Genomic DNA, 23,739 nt, shown 5'->3' with positions numbered 1-23,739 from the left:
TCGACCCCTTGTTCAGAACCCCTGCCTTCTTAGGTGCAGGTAATGGAATCACAGTAGAGGCAATCTGATTTAGTACATTTAATCAACTAGGTAATTAAGCTGCTCACCATACCTTTAAATCACATAGATGACCAAAACAAAGATGCCTTTCCTAACAGCTGCTTAGGCATCTGGCACTGGCTCAGCATTCCTGCAAGGAAAAGCCTGTCAGGACTTCCCTTCTGAGCAGTGGCGTCAACCTGAGGAGAGAAGGTGAAGGAGGAGTTGTGCTGCTGCTACTTTATTTCCCCTGAAGTGGGCTCCATGAAATAGCCATGGGGTTCTTAAAAGAAAAGGTTTGATTTTTAGTTTGCTAAAAGCCGCCAAAAGCAGTCTACTATAAATGGGGTGGTTTTTTTTTGAACCAGGGCTGGGAATTGAGCCCAGGACCTCGTCAGTGGGAAGCCGCCGCTCCACCACTGAGCCCCATCAGCTCCCCTGAGTCGGTTTTTTCATTTGCTTGCTGTTTTTGTTTGTTTGTTTTAGGAGGCACCAGGGATGAACCCAAGACCTCTCATGTGGGAAGCAGGCGCTCAACCGCTTGAGCCACATCCGCTCCCATGGGTCAGCTTTTACAGTGGGTTTTTATCGGGTGCAGGCCCAGGCAGTGCAAGTGTCCAAGGCATCATCAGGCCAGGCTTCTCCCCAGGCCCAGCCGGGAGGCATCAGCTTGTTTCTCCCTTGTCTTCAAGGTTTTCCTGCTTCAGCGCCTGACTTCCTCTCTCTCAGGTTCCGTTGGTTTCAGCTCCCTGCTCTCTTGGTGTTCTCTGTCTGCTCCTGTAGTGTTTCTCTTTTTTCATCCCATTTATAAAGGACTCCAGTAAGAGGATTAGGACTCACCCTGGCTCATGCCTAGAAGTGACCTCATCAAAAGAAGGCCCCACCCACAGCAGGTGCACGGCCATAGGCATGGATTAGCTCTAAGGACGTGTTTTCTGGGGCCCATAAAAGCCCCAAACCGCCGCAGTTTGGATAATAGTACATGAGTCAATATTAGCTTGAACTGTTTCCTATTTCCCATTCATTCATTAGGCAGTGTGCAAATGAGATGAATGACTAAAATAAGCACAGTGTGGTCAGAATCATCCCCAGTGGCTGAGTCACTCAAAAGCAACCAGAAAAATGTCACGTTCAGCACCACTGGTGAGCTTAACTGAATAAAAATGCAGAGATACAATAAAGTATAGATTAAAGCATGTACACTATTTTTTCCCTCTTTCAGGACCACATTAATTCATGAAAAAGTGTGAAAAACAAATTTTTGTGACTCATTCTATTTTAAAAACCATATCTCATTTTTTGCGTATTGCTTTACAATTTTAAAAACATTCAATTGTATGCTTTTGGAAATTAACCTCTTTCTCAGAACCCTGTTAGTAGAGGTAATTATGGGGAAATTGGGGCTTCTAAATAATTTTTGCAGACACAGAAAAGTCATAGCGCCAAGGCTGGAGACCAAGTCTACAGATTTCTTCAGCTTAGGAAAGATACCTGTCTCCTTTTGTGATGTAAACAAATTTGTGAAATATAAGCATGCCCTAATTTCCTGTGTTAGTAACCTAGATTTTCATGTTGGATTTATTTAAAGCAGGATGCACCTGTATTTATAATATGTTTTTGTTTCCTTGTTTCTGTTTTCAGAGGACATAGCTAAGTTATTTTTATATATTCAATCTTCATATTATTTATTATGTATTTTATTCTCAGTTGAACAGAAAATAAAGACTTGCATTATAGAGATTAATTGCCATCCTGATTAAAATTTACCTTTTTTTAAAACCCCGTCCCCCAATTTTTAAAATCTTAGAATACAGCTACTAATTCACCTCTAAACCACCATCCTGATCTCAAACTCATGGCTATCTAAGCAAATCAGTCTACATTATTTGTCTGAGTCTGGTCTTTTAGCCAGAGAAACCATATGTCGTGGCAACCTGCAAGCTGCATATCAGGTGTTATATGTATTCCTTGAGAAGGGAGTCCACGATTTAAACAGCCAATCTTATTATTTTTTTCCCCTATTGCTGACTACCTTGTAGCTATTTCGGGATTCATTAAATCGGTCTCAGTTCATTTATCTGAAACCTGAAGGATAAACTTCCTTGTATGGACTTATGTGAAATTTGCAGAGTATTTGGAGTTGCCCAGAAAATATTCTAGAGGAAAGAGAGAATGATTGTTTTTGGTTCTCTTATTAAATATTATGATTAAATTCCCTCCAGGGCTCTGATAAATGACAATTTCAGGAAAACCAACCACATGTTCTGAGACCAGTAGGGAAGGACCCAAGTTCAAGCCTGACACTTAACCTCTTTGCAATTTAAAGCAAGTAACGTGCTTTTTTCTATTTATAAATGGAGATGATAATAGCTAAGTCTGTGTCAGAGAATACTTTAAAGAAAAATAAGATAACTTGAGCTCCTTGAAAGAAAATTTAGATAGAAATGTGAGGAGGTCATATAAATTGCTTAAAAAGCCTACCCCCGACAGAACCCTGAATTAAGCATTTTACTTCAACAAGTAAACATTGAGCGTGGAACTGGTTCTCTCTTAACTGTCCCAGAATGTCTACATATTCCTGGAAGTAGCAAAGGTAATCCTGCAGGTGGTGCTGGGTTAGAGGGGCCCCCACTGGCATAAATTTGGCTTGGATTCCTAAAATTGTACCCTGTCATCATCTGCTGTTTTATTACAGAGTAGCAGAAATTAATGCTTCCAGTTATCATCACCACTAGTAAAGTCCCCGTATAGACAGTCCCTGTCATAAATTTTGACATGGACACCCCTAAACTACTTTTTAATAACAGTAACTTTGGTTTCTTACCTATCAGCTGACTAATCACTTTCTACAAACAACGGCCTCGTAGAGGAGACCTGTGTCTGGGAGGGGGGGTTGTGGTGCTCCCCTGTTTCCCGCCCCCTCCCTGCAGGACAGCCTGGCTGCTCCTGGACCTGGCCGCCCAGCCGGTCTGCACCAGCAGAGCCCTCCCACCTGGCTTCCTGGTGGGCTGGGGCTGGGGCAGGTGGGAGCCCCAGCCAGGCACGACAGTCGAGTCCTCAAGGCCTCTCGGCCTCTGCTTCCTTTACCTCATCCAAGGCTCAGGTTTTCTGCACAGGGAGCTACATCCACTTTCCCTGTTGTGTTCTTGACATCTTCCATGAGTCTCTGAAGAAGCCTAGAAAAGTTAATCAAGTATTTTTTCTAGGATTTCTATAAGAATGCAACATGAAGGAAAAAAAGTTTTGTTAAAACTAGGGAGTTAGAAATTATGTGGGTTTTGCAGATCTTTGATTAGGTTGACTCATTTTTTTTTCTTTTAGTTTTTTTAATTGCCTTATTTTTTTAAAGATGCATAGACCACAAAAAATATTACATTAAAAAATATGAGAGATTCCCATATACCCCACACCCCACCCAACTCACTTCTACCACATCAACAACTTCTTTCATCACTGTGGCACTTTCATTGCATTTGGTGAATACATCTTGGAGCACTGCTACACTGCATGGATTATAGTTTATATTGTAGTTTATGCTCTCCCACAGTACATTCAGTGGGTTTATGGAAGGATATATAATTTCTAGCACCTGTCCCTGAAATATCATTTAAAACAACTCCAAGTCCCCAAAATGCCCCCACATCACATCTCTTCTTCCTCCCCCTGCCTTCAGCACCTACCATGGCCAATGTCTCCACATCATTGACATAGTTTCTTCAATTGCTAGAGTCACAGTAGTTCTATAGTAGAATACCAGTAAGTCCACTCTAATCCATATTTTATTCCTCCAACCTGTGGACCCTGGGATGGTGATGTTCACTCCATCACTAAATCAAGAGGGGGCTTATATTCCCACATGGTTGATGGATGTGATTCTCTTGTTTGCAGTTGTAGGCACTCTAGTTCCCTGTTGTGGTGGTTAACCATCTTCACCTCCCTATTAGCTGACCTAGGAAAGTCCAACGAATCAGAGAGTAGGAGTTGCAATTCTTCTGAGGCTCAGGGCCGAGATGGCACATGACCAGTCAAGAGATTCAAGTCTCCTGAGTATACACCAACCCCGGTGTCAACCACAGGTTCAGTAAAAGTGACAGAAGAGGCATGTGTAGAAAGGTCACATCTAAGTCCAACTCCATCACACTCAGGAACATAAATTCCAAAGTAGGACTTACTGGCAAGGCACTGAACTCCAAAGCCATCTGCCATGACTGTACAACCTGTGTGTCTTTGTAGCCCTCAGGAGCACCACTACCTGGGGTTGTAACTACTTTGGTTGTCTCTGAGATCCACTGAGATATGTGTAAGCACAACCCCTCTGATAACGTCCCAACTCATTTTGAAGTCTGTTAGCCATATAAACTCATTTGCCTTTACCATTTACCTCTTATTCAAGGTCTTTTTCTAGTTACATCACCAGCTGGTGATTGGTAGTAATCCATCAGCACCTGAGAGGCTCATCCCTGGGAGTCATGTCCCATACTGGGGGGAAGGTAATGCATTTACGTGCTGAGTTTGGCTTAGAGAGTGGCCACATTTGAACAATATGGAGGCTCTCAGGAGGTAACTTTTAGGCACCCTGCAGCTCTAGGCCTAGTTTAAATTTCAGGCACACAGGCTCATAAGCATAGTCATTAGCATCAAGTGCTTTACATTGGACCATCCTTCTTCACTAGTCTTTGCCCTTGCACTTGGGGGATTGGTGCTTTTCCATTGGGGAATGTGACAGAGCTCCCATGGCTAGGAACTCAGCACTCCCTCAGTTGTTTGAAGTGTAACTACTATGAAAATACCCAACAACTATCCGAACATTTTTATGTACCCTATATACATGTCCTGGAGAACTCCCTCCCAACCATGTGTGCCCCATCAATAACACCCCACTCCAGTGTTCCTCCCCTGCCATAACTGAACCCCTCTGTGGTCCAAAACTTCTTCAAAAATGAAGCCTAATGTATTGCCAAATTCAATTAGTAGGAAAATGAAATAGTAATGGTAAGTTTAAAGATTAGAAATAGAATATGTACTAATTTAGAAAAACTAAAAGTAAAAAATTGGGGTATTGAAAAATGAAAAATATCATAAAACTTTGTTTTTGACATTTTGCCTTTCATCACTGTAATAGGTGTTGCCCTGTATGTACAGTGGCAAGGCAATTTCTTTATTTTTATTATTTTTTTATTTCTCTTCCCTTCCCCATACCCCCCAAGGCAATTTCTTTCATTCCTTCCTCAGTGTCCACATCCTTTTTTTTAATTTTTAATTTTGTCTTCAAGAAAGTTTTAGATCACAGTAAAGTCACTTGTTCAATATAGGGGACTCCCATATATCCAACATCAAACCTTTTTCCCCCTTCCCCAGCAATGATCTTTTCACATGTTCATGTTATATTTGCTGCAGCTGATGTACAGATATTGAAAAATAGCTACCAAACGTGGTTCCATTTTGGTTTACATTATGGTTTATATTTTAGACTGTACCATTTTCTCAATTTTTAGTTACATTATGGTTTACATTATGGTTTACATTTTAGCCTACAGACTTTTATACATTTTTGGTGAAATTTAACATGTCCTATAGCCATCATTGCACGATCTTGTGGAGTACTTCTACTGCCCCGCAGTTACCCTGCTTCCATCTATTCTGTTCCTCTCTCCCCGCCCCTCATGGCCCACAGTGACAACCAAGCTTCACTGCTTGAAGGACCAAATTCACAGGTACTTGTAACAGTGCTGAGGGCTTAATACACTAGCTGTCCTACCCCATTGGGAGCCACCAATTCTCTCAAGAGACACAATTCCCTCTGTTTGAGAACATCAGGTCCCCCCAGGATGGGGGTACACCTTACCACTCATTGTATGGGTCTCCACCCAATGATGTAACATACTATGACAGGATGAGCACTCACACACTCCCTAGAAGCCTGCCCCTGTGCCAGATGCCCATTAAGCACCTTAAACAGGTAAACCTTCCCTTTTATATTTCCTACAGTTTTCTCATCATTATAGTTTCAGCCACATACCCGACAATCTCCCATGTTCATCTGTTCACCCCAACTCTCCCCCCAATTCCTTGGGCCATCTGACTCTAGCCCACCTCAAGCCTGCAAAGCCCCACCCAATAGTATCCCTATGTCCCCATCTTATCCCTTCCCTACACAAATACTTACCTCCAATTTATCATAGATTTCACCCATGTAGGTATCAGCTCACAATCTTCCTCTCCCGCCTAATTTCCCGTAAGCCTATCATGCAGTCTCTAGCTTTCTGAAACAGCTTGGTTTGCTTATTTCATATCAAAGAGGTCATGTAGTATTTGTCCTTCAATGCCTGGCTTGCTTCCCTCAACATAAGGCCATCAGGATTCATCCATGTTATCCTATGTGTTTGTACTGTATTCCTTCTTATAGCTGAGCAGTGTTCCATTGTATGTATACACCACATTTTGTTTATCCATTCATCTGTTGATGGGCATTTGGGTTGATTCCAACTTTTGGCAATTGTGAATAATGCTGCTATGAATATTGGTGTGCATATATCAGTTTGTGTCCTTGTTTTCAGTTCTTCTGGGTATATATACGCAGCAGTGGAATTGCTGGGTCATATGGCAAATCTATAGCTAGTTTTTTGAGGAACTGCCAAACTGTCCTCCAGAATGGCTGGATCCTTCTGCATTTCCACCAGCAGTAGATGAGTGTTCCCATTCCTCCACATCCTCTCCAACACTTATATCTTGTTTTCTTAATAGCTGCCAGTCTAATGGGAGTAAGATGGTATTTCATTGTACTTTTGATTTCCATTTCCCTAATAGCTAGTGATTTTGAGCATCTTTTCATGTGCTTTTAGCCATTTGTATTTCTTCTTTGGAGAAGCGTCTGTTCAAGTCTCTTGCCCATTTTTAAATGGGTTGTTTGTCATTTTATTTTCGAGATATAGGATTTCTTTATATATGCAGGATATTAGTCTCCTATCAGATACATGGTTACCAAATATTTTCTCCCATTGTGTAGGCTGTCTTTTCATTTTCTTGACAAACTCCTTTGAGGTGCAAAAGTCTTTAATTTTGAGGCGGTCCCATTTATCTATTAGTTCTTTTGCTGCTCATGCTTTGGGTGTGAAGTTCATGAAGCCATTTCCTATTACAAGGTCCTGTAGATACTTCCCTACATTGTTTTCCAAGATCTTTGTGATTTTAGCTCTTATATTTAGGTCTTTGATCCATCTTGGGTTGATTTGTGTGTAAGGTGTGAGGTGGTAATCCTCTTTCATTCTTTTGCATATGGAGATCCAGTTCTCCAGGCACCATTTGTTGAAGAGGCCATTCTCTCCCAGTTGAATGGGCTTAGTGGCCTTGTCAACTATCAAATGACATATATGTGAGGATCTATATCTGAACTCTGTTTGGTTCCATTGGTCATTATGTCTGTCCTTGTGCCCACACCATGCTGTTTTCACCACTGCAGCTTTGTAATATGTTTTGAAGTCAGGTAGTGTGATTCCTCCAATTGCATTTTTCTTTTTCAATATGTTTATGATTTTGGCTATTCAGGGCCTCTTTCTTTTCCAAATAAATTTCATAGTTAGTTTTTCTAGTTCATTAAAAAATGCTGTGTTGATTTTTCTTGGGATTGCATTGACTCTGTAGATCAGTTTGGGTAGGATAGACATCTTAAAGATATTTAGTCTTCCTATCCATGAAGAGGGAATATTCTTCCATTTATTTAAGTCTTCTTTGATTTCCTTGAAAAGTATTGTGTAGTTTTCTGTGTATAAGTCTTTTATATCTTTTGTTAAATTTATTCCTAGGTATTTGATTTTTTTTTTTTTAAGATTTATTTTTATTTATTTAATTCCCCTCCCCTCCCCCAGTTGTCTGTTTTCTGTGTCTTTTTGCTGTGTCTTGTTTCTTTGTCCACTTCTGTTGTCGTCAGCGGCACGGGAAGTGTGGGCGGCGCCACTCCTCGGCAGGCTACTCCCTCCTTCGCGCTGGGCGGCTCTCCTTATGGGTGCACTCCTTGCGCATGGGGCTCCCCTACGCGGGGGACACCCCTGTGTAGCACGGCTCTCCTTGCGCGCATCAGCACTGCGCATGGGCCAGCGCCACACGGGTCAAGGAGGCCCGGGGCTTGAACCGCGGACCTCCCATGTGGTAGACGGACACCCTAACCACTGGGCCAAAGTCCGTTTCCCGGTATTTGATTTTTTAATTTACTGTTGTAAATGGTATTTGTTTCTTGATTTCCTCCTCAGATTGCTCATTATTGGTGTACAGAAATGCTACTGATTTTCGCACATTGATCTTATAACCTGCAACATTACTGAACTCGTTTATAAGTTCTAGAAGCTTTGTTGTAGATTTCTCAGGGTTTTCTATGTATAAGATCATGTCATCTGCAAATAGTGAAATTTTGACTACTTCCTTTCCAATTTGGATGCCTTTTATTTCTGGTTCTTGCCTCAGTGCTCGAGCAAGTACTTCTAACACAGTGTTAAATAGGAGGGGTGAGAGTGGGCATCCTTGTCTTGTTCCTGATCTTGGAGGCAAAGATGTTAGGATTTCACCATTGTAAATGATGTTAGCTGTGGGTTTTTTCATATATACCCATTATCATGTTCAGAACGTTTCCTTTATTCCTATCTTTTGCAATGTTTCTATCAAGAAAGTGTGCTGTATTTTGTGAAATGTTTTTTCTGTGTCTATAGATACGATCATGTGATTTTTTTCCTTCAATCTGTAATGTTGACATCATAGAATGAGTTAGACAATGTTCCTTCTGTTTTGATTTTTTTAAAAGAGTTTAAGAAAGATTGATGTTAGTTCTTTCTGGAATGTTTGGTAGAATTCATCTGTGAAGTCGTCTGGCCAGGGCTCTTCTTAAGTTGGGAGGTTTTTAATGACTAATTCTATCTCTTTACTTGTGATTGGTTTGTTGAGATTGTCAATTTCTTCTTTCATCAATATAGGCTGCTTATGCGTTTCTAGAAGTATGTCCATTTCCTCTAAATTGCCCTTCTTGTTGGCATATAGTTTTTCAAAGTATCCTCCTATGATAGTCTTTATTTCAGTGGGATCAGTGGTGATATCCCCTTTCTCAGTTCTTATTTTGTGTATTTGCATCTTCTCACTTTTTTTCTTTGTTAGTCTAGCTAAGGGTTTGTCAATTTTATTGATCTTCTCAAAGAACCAGCTCTTTGTTTTGTTTATTTTTTAATGCTTTTTTATTTCTTATTTCATTTAGTCCTACTCTGATCTTTGTTTTTTCTTTCTTTCTTCTTCCTTTGGGGTTAGTTTGTTGTTGTTTTTTTACTAATTCCTCCAAGTGTGCAGTTAGGTCTTCAATTTTAGCTCTTCTTTTTTTAATGTATGAATTTATGGCTATGAATTTCCCTCTCAGTACAGCTTTTGCTGCATCCCATAAGTTTTGATATATTCTGTTGTCATTTTCATTAGTTTCAAGGCAGTTACTGATTTCTTTTGAGATTTCCTCCTTGACCCACTGTATGTGTAAGAGTATATTGTTTAACTTCCATATCTTAGTGCCTAATCTGGGTTTCTGGCTCTAAGGATTTCCAGTTCCATTCCACTGTGGTCAGAGAAATTATTTTGTATGATTTCAATCTTTCTGAATTCATTGAGACTTTTTCTGTGGCCTAGCATGTGGTCTATCTTGGAGAATGATCCATGTGCACTTGAGAATGTATATCCTGCTGTATTTGGGTATAATGTTCTGTATATGTCTTTTAGGTCCAGGTCCTCTAATATATTGTTCAAAGTCTTTATTGATTCTCTTTTGAGATATTCTGCCCAACGATGATAGTGGTGTATTAAAGTCCCCCACTATAATTGTAGAGGCATCTATTTCTTCACTTAATTTTTCCAGTGTTTGCCTCATGTACTTGGAGGCACCCTGGTTAGGAGCACAAATGTTTATGATTGTTCTTTCTTCTTGAAAGATTACCCCTTTTACTAATATGTGGGGTCAATCTTTGTCTCTCACAATAGTTTCACATTTAATGTCTATTTTGTCTGAGATTAATATAGCTACTCTTGCCCTTTTTTGGTTATTGTATGCCTGTAAGATTGTTTTCCAGCCATTTACTTTCAACCTCCTTGAATCCCTGGGTCTAGGATGAGTTTCTTTTAGACAGCATGTAGATGGGTCGTATTTTCTTATACATTCTTCCAATCTGTGTCTCTTGACAGGTGAGATTAAACCATTGACATTCAGTGTTATTAGTCTCAAGGATTCACTTACATTAGCCATATTTTCTTTGGATTTGTGTATGTCACATATTGTTTTTGTTTTCTTTTTGTCTTTTTAGTTATTCTTATGCTCTCCTCCAACTCTGTCTTTCATGTTTTTTTTCTTCTTGCAGAACTCCCTTTAGTGTTTCTTGAAGGGAAGATTTCTTGTTGACATACTCTCTTAGTTTCTGTTTATCTGTGAATATTTTGAACTCTCCATCACTTTTGAATACTAGCTTTGCTGAATAGAGTATTTTTTTTTAATTTTTTTATTTTTTATTGACTTTGTAATAATATTACATTAAAAATATATATGTGAGGTCCCATTCAACCCCACCCCCCCACCCCCCCTCTCCCCCCCCCCCAACAACACTCGTTCCCATCATCCTGACACATCCATTGGATTTGGTAAGTACATCTTTGGGCACCTCTGCACCTCATATACATTGGTTCACATCATGGCCCATACTCTCCTCTATTCCATCATGTAGGCCCTGTGAGGATTTACAATGTCCGGTGATTACCTCTGAAGCACCATCCAGGGCAGCTCCATGTCCCGAAGACGCCTCCACCTCTCATCTCTTCCTGCCTTTCCCCATACCCTTTGTCCATTATGTCCACTTTTCCCAATCCAATGCCACCTCTTCTATGTGGACACTGGATTGGTTGTGTCCATTGCACCTTTATGTCAAGAGGAGGCTCAGATTCCACCTGGATGCTGGATGCAATCCTCCCATTTTCAGTTGTAATCACTCTAGGCTCCATGGTGTGGTGGTTGTCCTTCTTCACCTCCATCTTAGCTGAGTGTGGTAAGTCCAATAAATCAGATTGTAGGTGCTGGAGTCTGTTGAGGCTCAGGATCTGGCTATGACATTGTCAGTCCAGAGATTCAAATCCCCTAAATATATCTTAAACCCCAACATTAACTGCACCTCCAGCACATTAGCATGAAAGTCTTATGAAGGGAGATCCCATCTGAGTCCAGATTCATCACACATAAACACCATTTCCAAAGAGGGGCCATCTGCCCTGGTAGTTAACCCCATCGGCCATGACCATAACTCCCATGGGTCTCTTTAGCCCTCAAAGGAACCAATATCTGGGGGTTGTATCTGCTTTATCTGTCTCTCTGACTCTGCTCAGTTGTGCATGAGGGCAAACCTTCTGCCAGCCTCCAGACTCTTTTTTAGAAACTCGTAGCCATATAAACTCATTTCTCCTTTCCATTTCCCCCTTACTTTAGGTCAAACAGCATTTTAAAGTCATGGTATTTTATGTAGACATGGATATTCTGCTGATCCGCATTGAACCTTCCGTATAAGGTCATTTTCCAGTTGCATCATCAGTTGGTAGTTGATAGTGGTCCCTCGTTGCCAGGGTGAATAGAGTATTTTTGGCTGGAATTTTTTTTCTTTTAGTACCTTGACTATGTCATACCACTGCCTTCTTGCCTCCATGGTTTCAGATGATAAATCAGCACTTAATCTTTTTTTTTTTTAGATTTATTTATTTCTCTCCCCTTCCCCCATTATTTGCTCTCTCTGTCCATTTGCTATGTGTTCTTCTGCATCTGCTTGCATTATCCAGTGGCACTGGGAAACTACATCTCTTTTTTGTTGTTGCGTCATCTTGCTGTGTCAGCTCGCCATGTGTGCAGCACCACTCTTGGGTGGGCTGCGCTTTTATCACACAGGGTGGCTCTCCTTGCAGGGCACTCCTTGCGCACAGCAGCATTGCACATGGGCCAGCTCACCACATGGGTCAGGAGACCCTGGGGAGTGAACCCTGGACCCTCCTTATGGTAGACGGACACGCTTATCAGTCGAGCCACGTCTGCTTCCCAGCACTTAATTTTATTGAGCTTCCCTTGTATGTGATGGTTCTCTTCTCTTGCTACCTTCAGTATTTTCCCTTTGTCTTAAGCATTGGATAATTTGACAAGAATATGTCTTAGGGTGGGCTTGTTGGGACTTATGCTCTTTGGGGTGCGTTGTGCTTCCTGGACATGTACATCCATCTCCCTCAGTAAGTTTGGGAAGTTTTCAGCCATGATTTCCTCCTACACTCTTTCTGTCCCCTTTCCCTTCTCTTCTCCTTCTGAGATGCCTGTAATACATATGTTTGTGCGTTTTGTGTTGTCATTCAGGTTCCTAAGTCTCTGCTGGGTTTCTGTCTTTTTATTGATCAATTCTACTGTTTGATTTCAGATGTACTGTCTCCCACATTACTAATTTTTCCCTCTGCCTCTCTAAATCTGCTGTTATTTGTTGAGTGTATTCCTTATTCCTTGGATTGTGCCATTCATCACCATCACATCTGTTACCTTTTTTTGGATGTTTATAATTTCTGTATGCTCTCCAAGTGTTTTGTTAATATCCTTAATCTCTTCCTTCACTTCATTAAATTGGTCCATGATATATGTTTTGAGAGCTTTGATTAGTTGTTTGATGTTCCGCTACCCTTCCTGGTTTTTAGTTTGTTCACTGGATTGGGCCATGCTTTCCTGATTATTGGTATGATTTGTAATTTTTTGCTGCCGTCTTGTCATCATTTTATCTTAATGGGTTTGTTCAGTTGATTAGCTTCTACGTCTAGTCTTGGGGTTTATTTAGGTGCTGTTTGTGTGTGTGTGTGTTTTAAGTCTTCTCTTTGACACTTTGTTCTTCTTTTTCTATTCCCTTTTGTTGTCTAAGTTCCCTTGAAGGAAAATATTAGGGCCAAGGAAAGCAAAAGAGGTAAGAAAAGGAAAAGTATAATAGTAGTATTGATTGTAAATTTAGCAGAAGAACCACGTGAGAGCTAGGAGAATGGATATTAAACTCATGTAAGCTGTGTAGTTATAACAGTAAAAAAGTGGAGTGCCTACAGTGAGATGGTAAATTGAATATGCGGAATATGGTATGAATTAAAAGGCCAGCGTGGTCAGGAGAGAGGAACGAGAAAAGAAAGGACAATAACATAAAGAGTGAATAAAAGATAGAAAATAGAATAGAGGTGTTAGAAATAAAAAGTCAGAAAAACTGGGGGCTAAACAAAGAGAGGCGGAATGTAAGAGAAACCACAGAAGATCAAAGATAGAAAGATGTAAAGGAAAGGGGATAGCATTGGTAGCCAAAATCAGTACACACAGAAAAGAGGAAATCAAGGATGAGGAAGCACAGCAAATAAGAAACACTGCCTGCAGCACCTATTAGGGAAAAAAAGAAGGTAAAAGGAAAGAGAGAAAAATATATAAAAAGGACTGTTGGGGGGGATAAAGAGGAAGGAAAGACAAGAAAACAAACAAACAAAAAAGACCAGGCGAGGACTCATCATTGCAATTGAATAAACTGCTTAGGAATCGATCCTCCCCCTTTCTCCTTCCTCCTTCCCTCCCCCTTGGAGATTCAAACGGGATCCTGGCGAGCCAACTCACTACAGAAAATAATGACTCTTAGTTTCTTTGAGAGAGAGCACCCACACCTTGCCAGGAACCCTAAGGACGGTATTAGAACCTACCAACTGCTGTCGCCCTCCCTTGGGTGTGCTACAAAGGTCTAGTTAGTTTTCTGACTCCACCTTCTCCCAGACCAAGTTTCCTGTCGCAGGGTGTTCAGGTAAATAGGGCTCTCTCAGCAGAGTCACCTCTCCTCTCTTCCTAGGCTCTCCCCAGGCCAGCCTGGCATGCTCCTCCAAGCTGGAAGAAAGAGGGGGCCAGACAGTTGAACCCGCGCTCCTCGGGCCCCTCCGCGCCCCTCACCAAAACCCTCCCACTCTCAGAGTTTGTCTGAGCCTGGAGAGTCAGGGGAAGGCCGGGCTTCGGGAAGGGCTGGGTTGGGGGAACGCGGCCTTGGGGGAGTGCGGGCTCAGGGAGCACGGCTTTGAGGAACGGCTTTGAGGAACGTGGGTTACGGGACGCAGGGTTCAGGGATCGTGTGTTCGGGGAACACGGGGCTTGGGAGCGCGCCATGCGACTGGCGGTGCTCAGGGACCGCTGCGCTGTCGGCCCGAGGGGAAGGGTTTTGCCTTCCCACAGCTTGGGGCTCTAGGGTCAGAAACCGCGTTTTACCTTGAGCGAGCACTGCTTTGGTTGCCCTCTCCCCAGGTCGATGTCCAGAAACCTCCTGCTTTGTGGGTTCCCAAAACAGCTCACTGGGGCGGGCTTCCGTCCCTCTCAGCTGGCTTTTTGCAGGAGAGACGAGGGTGCGCTTACTCAGACACCATCTTGCTCCACCTCCCATATTATTTTTATTTTATTAGGCAGAGCATGATTGGAAAAGGAGAAAAAAATAAAAGCTGAGAAAAGGATGAAGGACATAGAAGGTGGACACAATACTGTATTCTACCTCCTTTCCCCTGAGACAAGTATTTTAAGATGTAGGAGCCGTGCATCTCGGGGTCCTGTGGACGGAAGGCTTCTCCCGGCTTTGGCCTGAGGGTAGCTGGCTGCTGGGCCACCAAACAAAGCACCGGTCCCCCCATTCAACTCCAAACAATGCTTGTAGTATAGGGGCCGATTTCCTCCACTGCCTGACTCTCACATTACCAATTCCTCGAACAGAGTCTTAGCCTTTTTCTAACTGAACCATCTTTTCTTTGATCACGCTGAGCTACCCAGTTGCTCTATCTAGAGGCATTGAGTCAACCATCGTATTTATTGCCTTCATCAGTGTATTGCAAGAAGCTTCCAAGTTCCTGTCCTGGTAACTCTTAGGAAATTGAACTTTATAGTATATACCACCTAAACCAATGGATGATTCCCAAATTCTTCAGTGTTGTAACAAACATTTTTGGATCTTTGTGAATCACCTCTCTCTTCCATTCCCTCTCCTCCCCTCACTTTTTCTCTTTCCCTCTTTTCTCCCTCTCTCTTTATCTCTCTCTTTCCCTCTTTTCTCTCTAACTCTCCCCTTTCCTCCCTCCATCCATCCTTCCTTCGCTCCTTCTCTCTCTCTTTCTAATAAAAACAACCCCACGACATTTACTGTGAGCTGGTAATAACATAATAATAATCAAAACAATATGGACAAATGTTTTAGACCTCTACTCCCAACAAAGGACACTTCATAAAATTGTTTCAGCAACTTCTCCCTTTGATCATTTCTATTTAGAGATACTTTGTAGCAGAGTAATATTATATCTTTGTAACATGACCTGACCCAATGATTTTTTTTTTAACATTTATTTATTTCTCTCCCCTTCCCCGCCACCCCAATTGTCTGCTGTCTGTGTTCATTCACTGTGTGTTCTTCTGTGTCCACTTGCAGTATCCTGTGGCACCAGGAAACTGCATCTCTTTTTTGTTGCGTCATCTTGCTGCATCAGCTCTCTGTATGTGCAGCACCACTCCTGGGCAGGCTGCGCTTTTTTTCACGCGGGGCAGCTCTCCTTACGGGGCACACTCCTTGTGCATGGGGCACCCCTATGTGGGGAGCGCCCCTGTGTGGCACGGCACTCCTTGTGTGCGACAGCACTGCGCATGGGCCAGCTCACCACACCGGTCAGGAGGCCCTGGGTATCAAACCCTGGACCCTCCATATTGTAGGCGGACGCTCTATCAGTTGAGCTACAACTGCTTCCCACGACGGTTTCCTTGACTTTGTTTTAGAATGACTCTTTCCTGCATCATCAAAACCATGAGGCCGCCCTCTCTCCACCTTTGCTCTTAGAGCCACACCTGAGCGTGGCTGCGGCGATCTGAAGAGGGATGGAGGGGCTGCCGTCGCCTTCTGCGTTTCCACCCTGGCCACGCTTACCACGGCGGGAGCCCCCAAAGACCACACCCACCCACCCACCGTCTCAGAAAGCAACTTCTGGAATTTCCCTTTTCTTTTGCAGTTATTCATTTATTTTGAAAAGTTTGTAGAGAATGTTTTGATACCCTTTCATCATTTGCCACATGCAAGGATGCTTTAAAGCAGGATTTAAAACCCTAATATAAATCTAATGTCTGGTGTTGGCCCAATTACTTAAATTCTAAAGTTCAATATAGGGAAGTGGATTTGGCTCAACACATAGGGCGTCCACCTACCACATGCGAGGTCCAGGGTTCAAACCCCGGGCCTCCTTGACCCGTGTGGAGCTGGCCCACGCGCAGTGCTGATGCGCGCAAGGAGTGCCGTGCCACGCAGGGGTGTCCCCTGTGTAGGGGAGCCCCACGCGCAAGGAGTGCGCCCCGTAAGGAGAGCCGCCCAGCGCGAAAGAAAGTGCAGCCTGCCCAGGAATGGCGCCGCCCACACGGAGAGCTGAGGCAGCAAGATGATGCAACAAAAAGAGACACAGATTCCCGTGCCGCTGATAAGGATAGAAGCGGCCACAGAAGAACACACAGTGAAGGGACACAGAGTAGACAACTGGGGGGGAGGGAAGGGGAGAGAAATTTTTCTAAAGTTCGATATACTGTTGTTACAGAGTCTTCCAGGACTGAGTAGCCCCCTTATGTCTGAGTTACCTTCATCTCTGCTTGACTGCAGGAAGTCTGCATCGAGCCAGCAGCGTCCCCGAGTACGTCTACAACCTGCACCTGGTCGAAAATGACTTCGCCGGGGGGCTCGCCACCGCCGCCAAAACCTACGAGGCGCAGAAGGTAGGCCCCCAAGCCCGCCGCCCCGGCAGATGACCGCGGGGCATCTGCAGTTACTCCTGGTCGTTACCTCTCCCGAGTAAGACGATTTCCTAAATGAATCAGGAAGCAGCTGGTTTCGTGTGGACGCTACGGGAAAGGGGAAACTTGAAGCAGTAGCAAATCCTAGCGCACGGAAAGAGACGCCCACCGAGGCTGTTGAGCAGAGGCCTGTGCGCAGCAAGGAACCCGGGCTTTGGGGGGCCCGGGCGGGCGGCCCCAGGGCTCACGCGGGCTCTCTCCTGCAGGTGGGCGCCACGGCCACCTACGAGCACCGGCGGGGGAGGACCGCGCAGCCCAGCGCGCAGAGGCTGCCGCTGAGGAGGCTCGAGGTCTCCCCCGACAGCAGCCCCGAGGGGGTCCACTACGCCCACAGCGACGTCTTCTACGGTCTGCAGCGCCGGGAGAGCCGCGGGACCGCGCCGCCGCCTAGGTATGCGCGCTCCGAGACCTTCGGGCCGCGCCTCCTGGACGCGCCGTGCCCGCGGTGGCCGCGCGGGGCCCCGTGGGAGCCCGTGTTGCTCGCGTGCCCCCGGCCGCGCACCAGCCGCAGCACCGGCAACCTCCTGGAGAGAGTGAACGGCGTGTGGCCGCCCGCGCCCCCGCCGCCCCTCACCTCCTCCTGGCGCCAGAGCTCCTTCCACAGCTCGCGCTCCACGCGCAGGACGCGCGTCACGGCCGGCCAGGTGGCCGCGGTGGGGAGCAGGACGCTGCTCCCGGAGACAGGCGGCCCCGCGCTCGGGTAAGTCCCCCAGGCCGCGGCGCGCGGGGCTTCTGGAAAGAGGCTTCCCGGGACCCGGGGTGCAGAGGCGGCTGTGCCCGCGCGGCGGTGCCGGGTGCCCGCGGCGCCGAGGGAGGCTGCCCCGGGTGGCCGAGGGGGGCCCTCCGGGCTCGGCGTGCGCTCCGACGCCATCACCACCGCGGAGGCAGCAGCCAAACCAGGCCCTCGCGCCCCTACCCGGCTTGGACACCTGGCATCTTCGCCTTTTGGGTTCAGGGTCAGTGACTTGCAGGGTGTTTTCTGGCAATTACTGAAAAATTAAAATAATTGAATTTTATAATAATTTCTCATGTTTACGGCCCTGCTATTTACTGTACGGTTTGACTAATTTAGTTTTGGGGAACTTATTCCCTTATTCTAGTTTAATTCAGGTACATGAATTCTGTAAACTGAAGAAGATTATTACTAAGAGAAAGGTTAAGCAATGGATAACTCATGAAATCAGTAGCTCTTGAAATAATCTGTTATCATAATGGTAAAACATTAAATATGTGGTATTCCTTTGGTTTCTAGAGTTGCTTGGTGAAATGTAACAGCTTTAATCATGCTTTTAAGTGTAATTATGTAGTGTTACCGTCACCTACAGGCACTGGTGATAAATTTCTTTCCTGAAAGATGTTAAGTTTGTTCTAATCTTGAAGCAGAAAAACATTTTTTATGAAACAAAATTTACCATGAACAACACGTCTAACATTTCTTGTAGAAAGCAGATCCTTTGTCAAAGTGGATACAGTTAGAAAGAGGAAAAAATCCATGACATAATTCATTATGGAGAGTTTTAAATTGATGATTCGCTCTCGTCGAAGGTTTACCGTATGCTAGGATTTGTGCCAGGCACAGATTTAATGAAATGGTTTTTGACAGTAAGAAAGTCTGTGCTCCCACGTCCCCCGACACCCGGTGTCCTCCCGCCGCGGTCTTGGTGTGGCCCTGCAACTGCCTGTCCTCTCCTCAGCCTCTGCTTCCCCGGGACCCCCTCGGGACAGGTGCGCGGTGGCTGCTTTGTTTTTACACCACCGGTCACGCACTGAGTCTTCGTTCTTTCTGGCATTGTTGACGCCGCTGTTGGTGGCATGCCTCGCCCTGGTTTCCGGCACCTCCTGGTTTCTGTGCCTCTCCTGTGTTCTGCCTCTTTTGAGCGTGTCTTCTCTGTGGGCCCGAAGATGCCACCTTCCGCCTTCGTTCCTGAGTGCTGGTGCTACTCCGGGAGGCCCTGCGTCCCGCCTACACCCCCGACTCCCGTCGCGCTGTCGTGGGCTCTGCCCTCCTGCTGATCGCCGGGCCTGTGTGGCCCTGACCACCCGGCACCTCCCGGGCCGACAGCCTCGCCGGACCGTGAGCTCCTGCCTGCCCCTGAGCCCGGCCAGCTCCTCCTCCTACCGCCGTCGGAAAGCCACGAACCCCGGCTGCGTTCTCCCCCCACGGCCGCTGTCACCGAGCCACACTTCTGCCTCGCAGGGGGCTTCAGTTTTGCCTGTCCTTCCGCCTGCACCGCACAGACCACTCTGCCTCCGTCTCGCCTCGCTCAAAACCTTCTCCAAGATTGTTGGAATGCTCCTCAAAGCCTGAAGACTTAATCCGACTCCAAAGAATAGGACCACGTGGGGTCAAGCATTTTTAAAATAAAGGGGAGAAGTGTTCATTCCTGACTGTTGGCAGAGAGCGTTCTTGTTCGATTGCAGGAAAGAATTCAAGGATCGAACTAGGGAACAGGAAGGTTTATTGAACCGTGTCTGGGGAAGGAACGTCGGAGCAGGTGGGTGGGCACGTGCGGGGAAGAGCACCGGGGGGCTGGTCGCTGACGGCTTCTGCGCCCTTGGGCACCGGGCGGGCGCTAGCGAGGTTGATCCATGGTTTGGTGGATTAGGCGTCTCGCTCTCTTGCAGGCAGGGGTCTTTACCTGTTGTTGCTGCTGGTCTTTCCACACTGGGGGTCTCCGACCCTCCCCCTGCAGGTCTCTAGACAGTGACCCTCCCCCGTCGCAGGTTCCCTGCTCTCCCACCTCCTGACGGTTTGCTGAGTTCCCAGCCTAGAGACCACACATCATAAGAGGGACCTTTGCTCTCTATGAAGAGGGATTCTCGGCCCCGAAGGGAGGGCGTGATTGCGGGGCCTCTGTGCCCGCCCCTGCCCGTCCGTGCTGAGCCCATGGCTCACGCCAGACCCCAGGCTGGCGCTGAGACCACCTGGCCTGCTCCCGCTGCCCGAGGTAACCTCACATTCCAAACCGTGTCCAGCCCTTCTTTGTTTTTTAGGAGGCACTGGGGGTTGAACCTGGCACCTCGTATATGGCAAGCAGGCGCTGGACCACCGAGCCACGCCCACTGCCTGCTCCTTGTCCTCTGAGTCTGTCTTTTCTGTCTAGTGAAGTTCCTGCCTGTTCAGGGTCTTCTCACACTTGGGGCCCGTTCCTCTAGACTCGCTCGATAAAGCCATCAACCAGCGCAGTGGCATCGGCTTTGAACAAAGGATCTGGCTTCCAAAAGAGGACCGACCGGCCAGTCACTGAGGCAGCAAAAGCCCAAACCGTCCAAGTAAACCAAGAAAGTCCACACCCGTCCTAACAACCAGACTGATGGAGAAGGGTGAAAAGGCACCAAGTCAAGGGTTTCAATGAATTTTTCTGAAACTTTGATTTCTTTACCTTTGGGCACTCAGTGGTTCAGCACGTGAATATTAGGCTCCGCCACAGGAACCAGCACCATGAGTGATAAAAACTGAGCGGCACTTATGAAGGTGTAGAGAGGACCAGCGGACAAGGAAGTGCAAGATACTCTCGAGTGGACCATTGACAATGAGGTGCAGCGGTGCTTAGAAATGTATTCACCAAATGCAATGAATGTCTCATGATGATGGAGGAGATTGTTGCTGTGGGGGGCACAGTGGGGTGAGGGGGTGGGGGGTACATGGGGACCTCATTTTTTTTAATGTAATATTAAAAAAATGAATTTAAAATTAAAAAATTAAAAGAAAAGATACATGCACGTGCTAGGTTGTGTGGTACGTGCCAGCGTCTGCAGGAATTCAGAGAGCGCGATCGCTGTGCCCTGGGACAGCCTGTGGAGAGAGCCAGGGGCTTGGGTGTGACATGGAGTGAGTGGAAAAGAACAGAAAGGCCTGCCTGACTTCCTTCCAGGTCCTCATAATCACCAAGCGCTTTCAAATTGCCACAGGGTCTTTCCTTCCATTTCTACTTTTAACAGCCCAATTTAAGCCTTCATTGCCTCCTGAGACTCTTACAATGCCCTCATGTATGTCTTCATTTCTGGAAACATCTATTCACTTCAGAGTCATCTTCCAAAGCAGTGTTTCGCACACTGCAACATCGGGGAATTAGCATTTTTTGAGCATTTGGTGCGAGGCAGGAGCTTTCCACCCCTGCTCTCACTTCTTCTCCTCTGAAGTGCAGCCGGGTGGTGACCTGGGGACGCAGCCGGCGTGTGAGCAGGGAGCTGCCCGCGGGGCCTGGGCGGTGAAGTCTGTTTCGGGTTTATGAAATGTCTCTGCCTGACCACGGTGTTGCTCTCCGCCTCCTCTGGCACTTCTCTTGTTGCTGACATCACTCCCCACGCAGGTACAAGGCATTGAAAACCCTCCTTTCTGGAGAATGTTCTCCAGCGACGGGGGTCCCTCCCCCAGAGCCGACGTCTCGAAGTGTTTTATGGGGAGTGGGAAGGGAGGGAGGGAGGAAGGGGGTGGGTGATGAGGGGGGGGAGGCGAGGGAGCACAGGGGAGAGCTAGAGGGATGACCCCGAGGCGTGGGCGCAAGGGCAGCACAGTTCCAGTGGAGCCTTGGTGAATAGGCAGGAGAGTCAAAGGGGCTGGCTTGGGAGGAGGCGGGCAGTGTTTGGAGGAGGGCAGAGGCCTGGTGTGGTTGGGGGGCGGCGAGAGGAGTGGGAGGGGGCAGCTGAAGGTGGCAGGCCGCCGTGGAGCTGGACCGCGTGGGCCTTAGCCACAGAAAATCGGCGCGGCGGTGTCGAGCACGTCTCCGTTCCACGCGGCGGGGCCTTTGCTGAGCTCCTTTGTGAATCACGTTCAGGGAAATAAAAGATTAGAGCAGTGGAATCGTTTGTGGGTATCAGAGGGACTTGGGAAATCCAAACTTTCCTAAGATATATTGTGGTTTACGGGACAGATTCATGATGGAATTTAAAAAAAAAAAATGGCTTAAGTTATAAATTATCTTTCATCAGCTAAAACACCTGTTAACCTGACGGGAAAGACTTAAAATTGTAAAAGGGATTGAGATTTTTTAGTTTTGATTTCCCTGTAAAGGCACTGGGATCTCCATGTTTACCTCATACTTCCATTTCTTTCTTTTTTCATAGTATTTTTCCCCCCCCCCCCCCAATGGCTTTTTGCATGTGTCTGCTCTCTGTGTCCATACACTATGTGTTCTTCTGTGTCTGTATTTCTTATTTTTATTTTATCCCCACCCCCACTTGCAACTTGCTTTTTGTCTGCTCTCTCTATCCATTTGCTGCATGTTCTTCTGTGTTTTTGTCTCCCTTTTTGTTGTGCCACCTTGCTGAGTCGGCTCTCTGCGGCACTTGGGGCCAGCAGCTCTCCACAGCGAGTGGGTGAGCCTCCCTTCACAAGGAGGCCCCTGGACACGAACCCAGGGTCTACCATTGAACCCAGGGCCTCCCGTATGGTAGACGGGAGCCCAGCTGATTGAGCCACACCTGCTTCCCACATCCGTTTCTTTTTAAAAATGTGTTGATAGTAAATAAAAGTGACTCAAGTCTGGTTTTAATGATAATAGCTTGCATTTTTCACCAGTTAAAATAGGCTCTGGAGGAACAGCATCTTTGAATATGAGATCGATATACGGTTCTCAAGGCAGCTGCTGGAATGTTCTGCTCCACTTCTAATACTCTTAAGCCCCTGAGGTAACGCTTCCAGGCTTGAACATGTTTAGAAGCAGCGGGTATCAGCTTTTAGTAATGAGACCCGTTACTCCTTTCCCAACAGACACCCAACAGAAGCGGGTTCTTCTTTCCCAATTCCTGACACTGGCGTTTAAAGACAGAGCGGGTTTATTGGTTGCACAAGCAGAGGTGCACAGAGTTCTCATGGCCAAACTGCCTCCTGGATCTGCAGAAATTCTAGCATTTTATAGCATCAGGGTGCTAATGGTGGCATCTGCAAGGCTCGGGCTGTGTGCCGGCCCCTGGTGAGTTACGAGGTTACATTATCAAGATTGAGGCACGAGGAGGAAGATACCAGGACGCAGCCAGTGCGGGTCTTTCATGGGCCATCAGAGGAGGTCCAGGGGTCATCCTTTCATGAGAAATGTCCATATACAAAGGTCAGATCCTCTGGGGTAATCATTACAATGGCAGGTTTCACATATGAGGGTGAGGTCAGCCCAGCCAGGCCAGTCATTTCAGATATTAACCCTTTTGGCTAGTTTTATAAAGGACAAAAGAGAGCTACTAGGGTACATATAGACTTGACCCTATTCCAGCAGCAAAGCACAGAGCAGCAGCATGTGAATGGTTTTCTTTAAGAAAAAGCATATTTGTAATTGCATGTATATATATATATATATATATATATTTTTTTTTTTTTTTTAAGATTTATTTGTTTTTCCCCACCCCCCTCATTTTTTGTGCTTGCTCCGTGCTCTGTGTATCTGCTCATCTTCTTCAGGAGGCACCAGGAACCAAATCTGGGGCCTCCCATGTGGGAGAGTGGCACCCAATCACTTGAGCCACCTCTGTTCCGTGCTTGTTGTGTCTCTCATTGTGTCTCCTTGTTGTGTCATCTCATTGCATCATCTTGTTGCGATAGCTCTCTGTACCAGTCCGTTGGGTCAGCTTGCTGTCTAGCTCGTCTTCTTTAGGAGGCACTGGGAACCACACCTGGGACCTCCCATGTGGGAGGCAGGTGCCCACCTGCTTGAGCCACATCTCCTTCCTGGAATGCTTATAGTTTGAACTCATTTTCAGGTGAAATACATTCTGAGCAGCTATGAGAAAAATGTGGTTTTTGAGGGGCAGTGTTTCCTCTACAGGTATGACGTTACCAGGGTAGGAATCACCTTTAATTTCTGATAATGAGCATCTTTTAG

At 45.9% G+C, this 23,739-nt stretch overlaps 1 protein-coding gene across 3 annotated transcripts in view; it reads left to right on the top strand.

Annotated features, from left to right (window-relative positions):
• Window positions 1–23,739, top strand: part of PKP2 (plakophilin 2) — an 84,710-nt gene that overhangs the window by 9,565 nt on the left and 51,406 nt on the right. For 2 of the 3 annotated variants that reach the window (XM_058283042.1, XM_058283041.1), the window contains exons 2-3: window positions 16,734–16,846; window positions 17,131–17,624. In XM_058283042.1, coding sequence (XP_058139025.1) covers window positions 16,734–16,846; window positions 17,131–17,624 — 607 coding nt within the window. The remainder of the gene's footprint in view (window positions 1–16,733; window positions 16,847–17,130; window positions 17,625–23,739) is intronic. The other variant, XM_058283043.2, reaches the window with a different exon arrangement.

The sequence above is a fragment of the Dasypus novemcinctus genome, chromosome 20 (assembly GCF_030445035.2).
Source record: "Dasypus novemcinctus isolate mDasNov1 chromosome 20, mDasNov1.1.hap2, whole genome shotgun sequence".
Lineage (NCBI taxonomy): Eukaryota > Metazoa > Chordata > Mammalia > Cingulata > Dasypodidae > Dasypus > Dasypus novemcinctus.
This window is presented reverse-complemented; position numbering and strand designations above follow the sequence as displayed.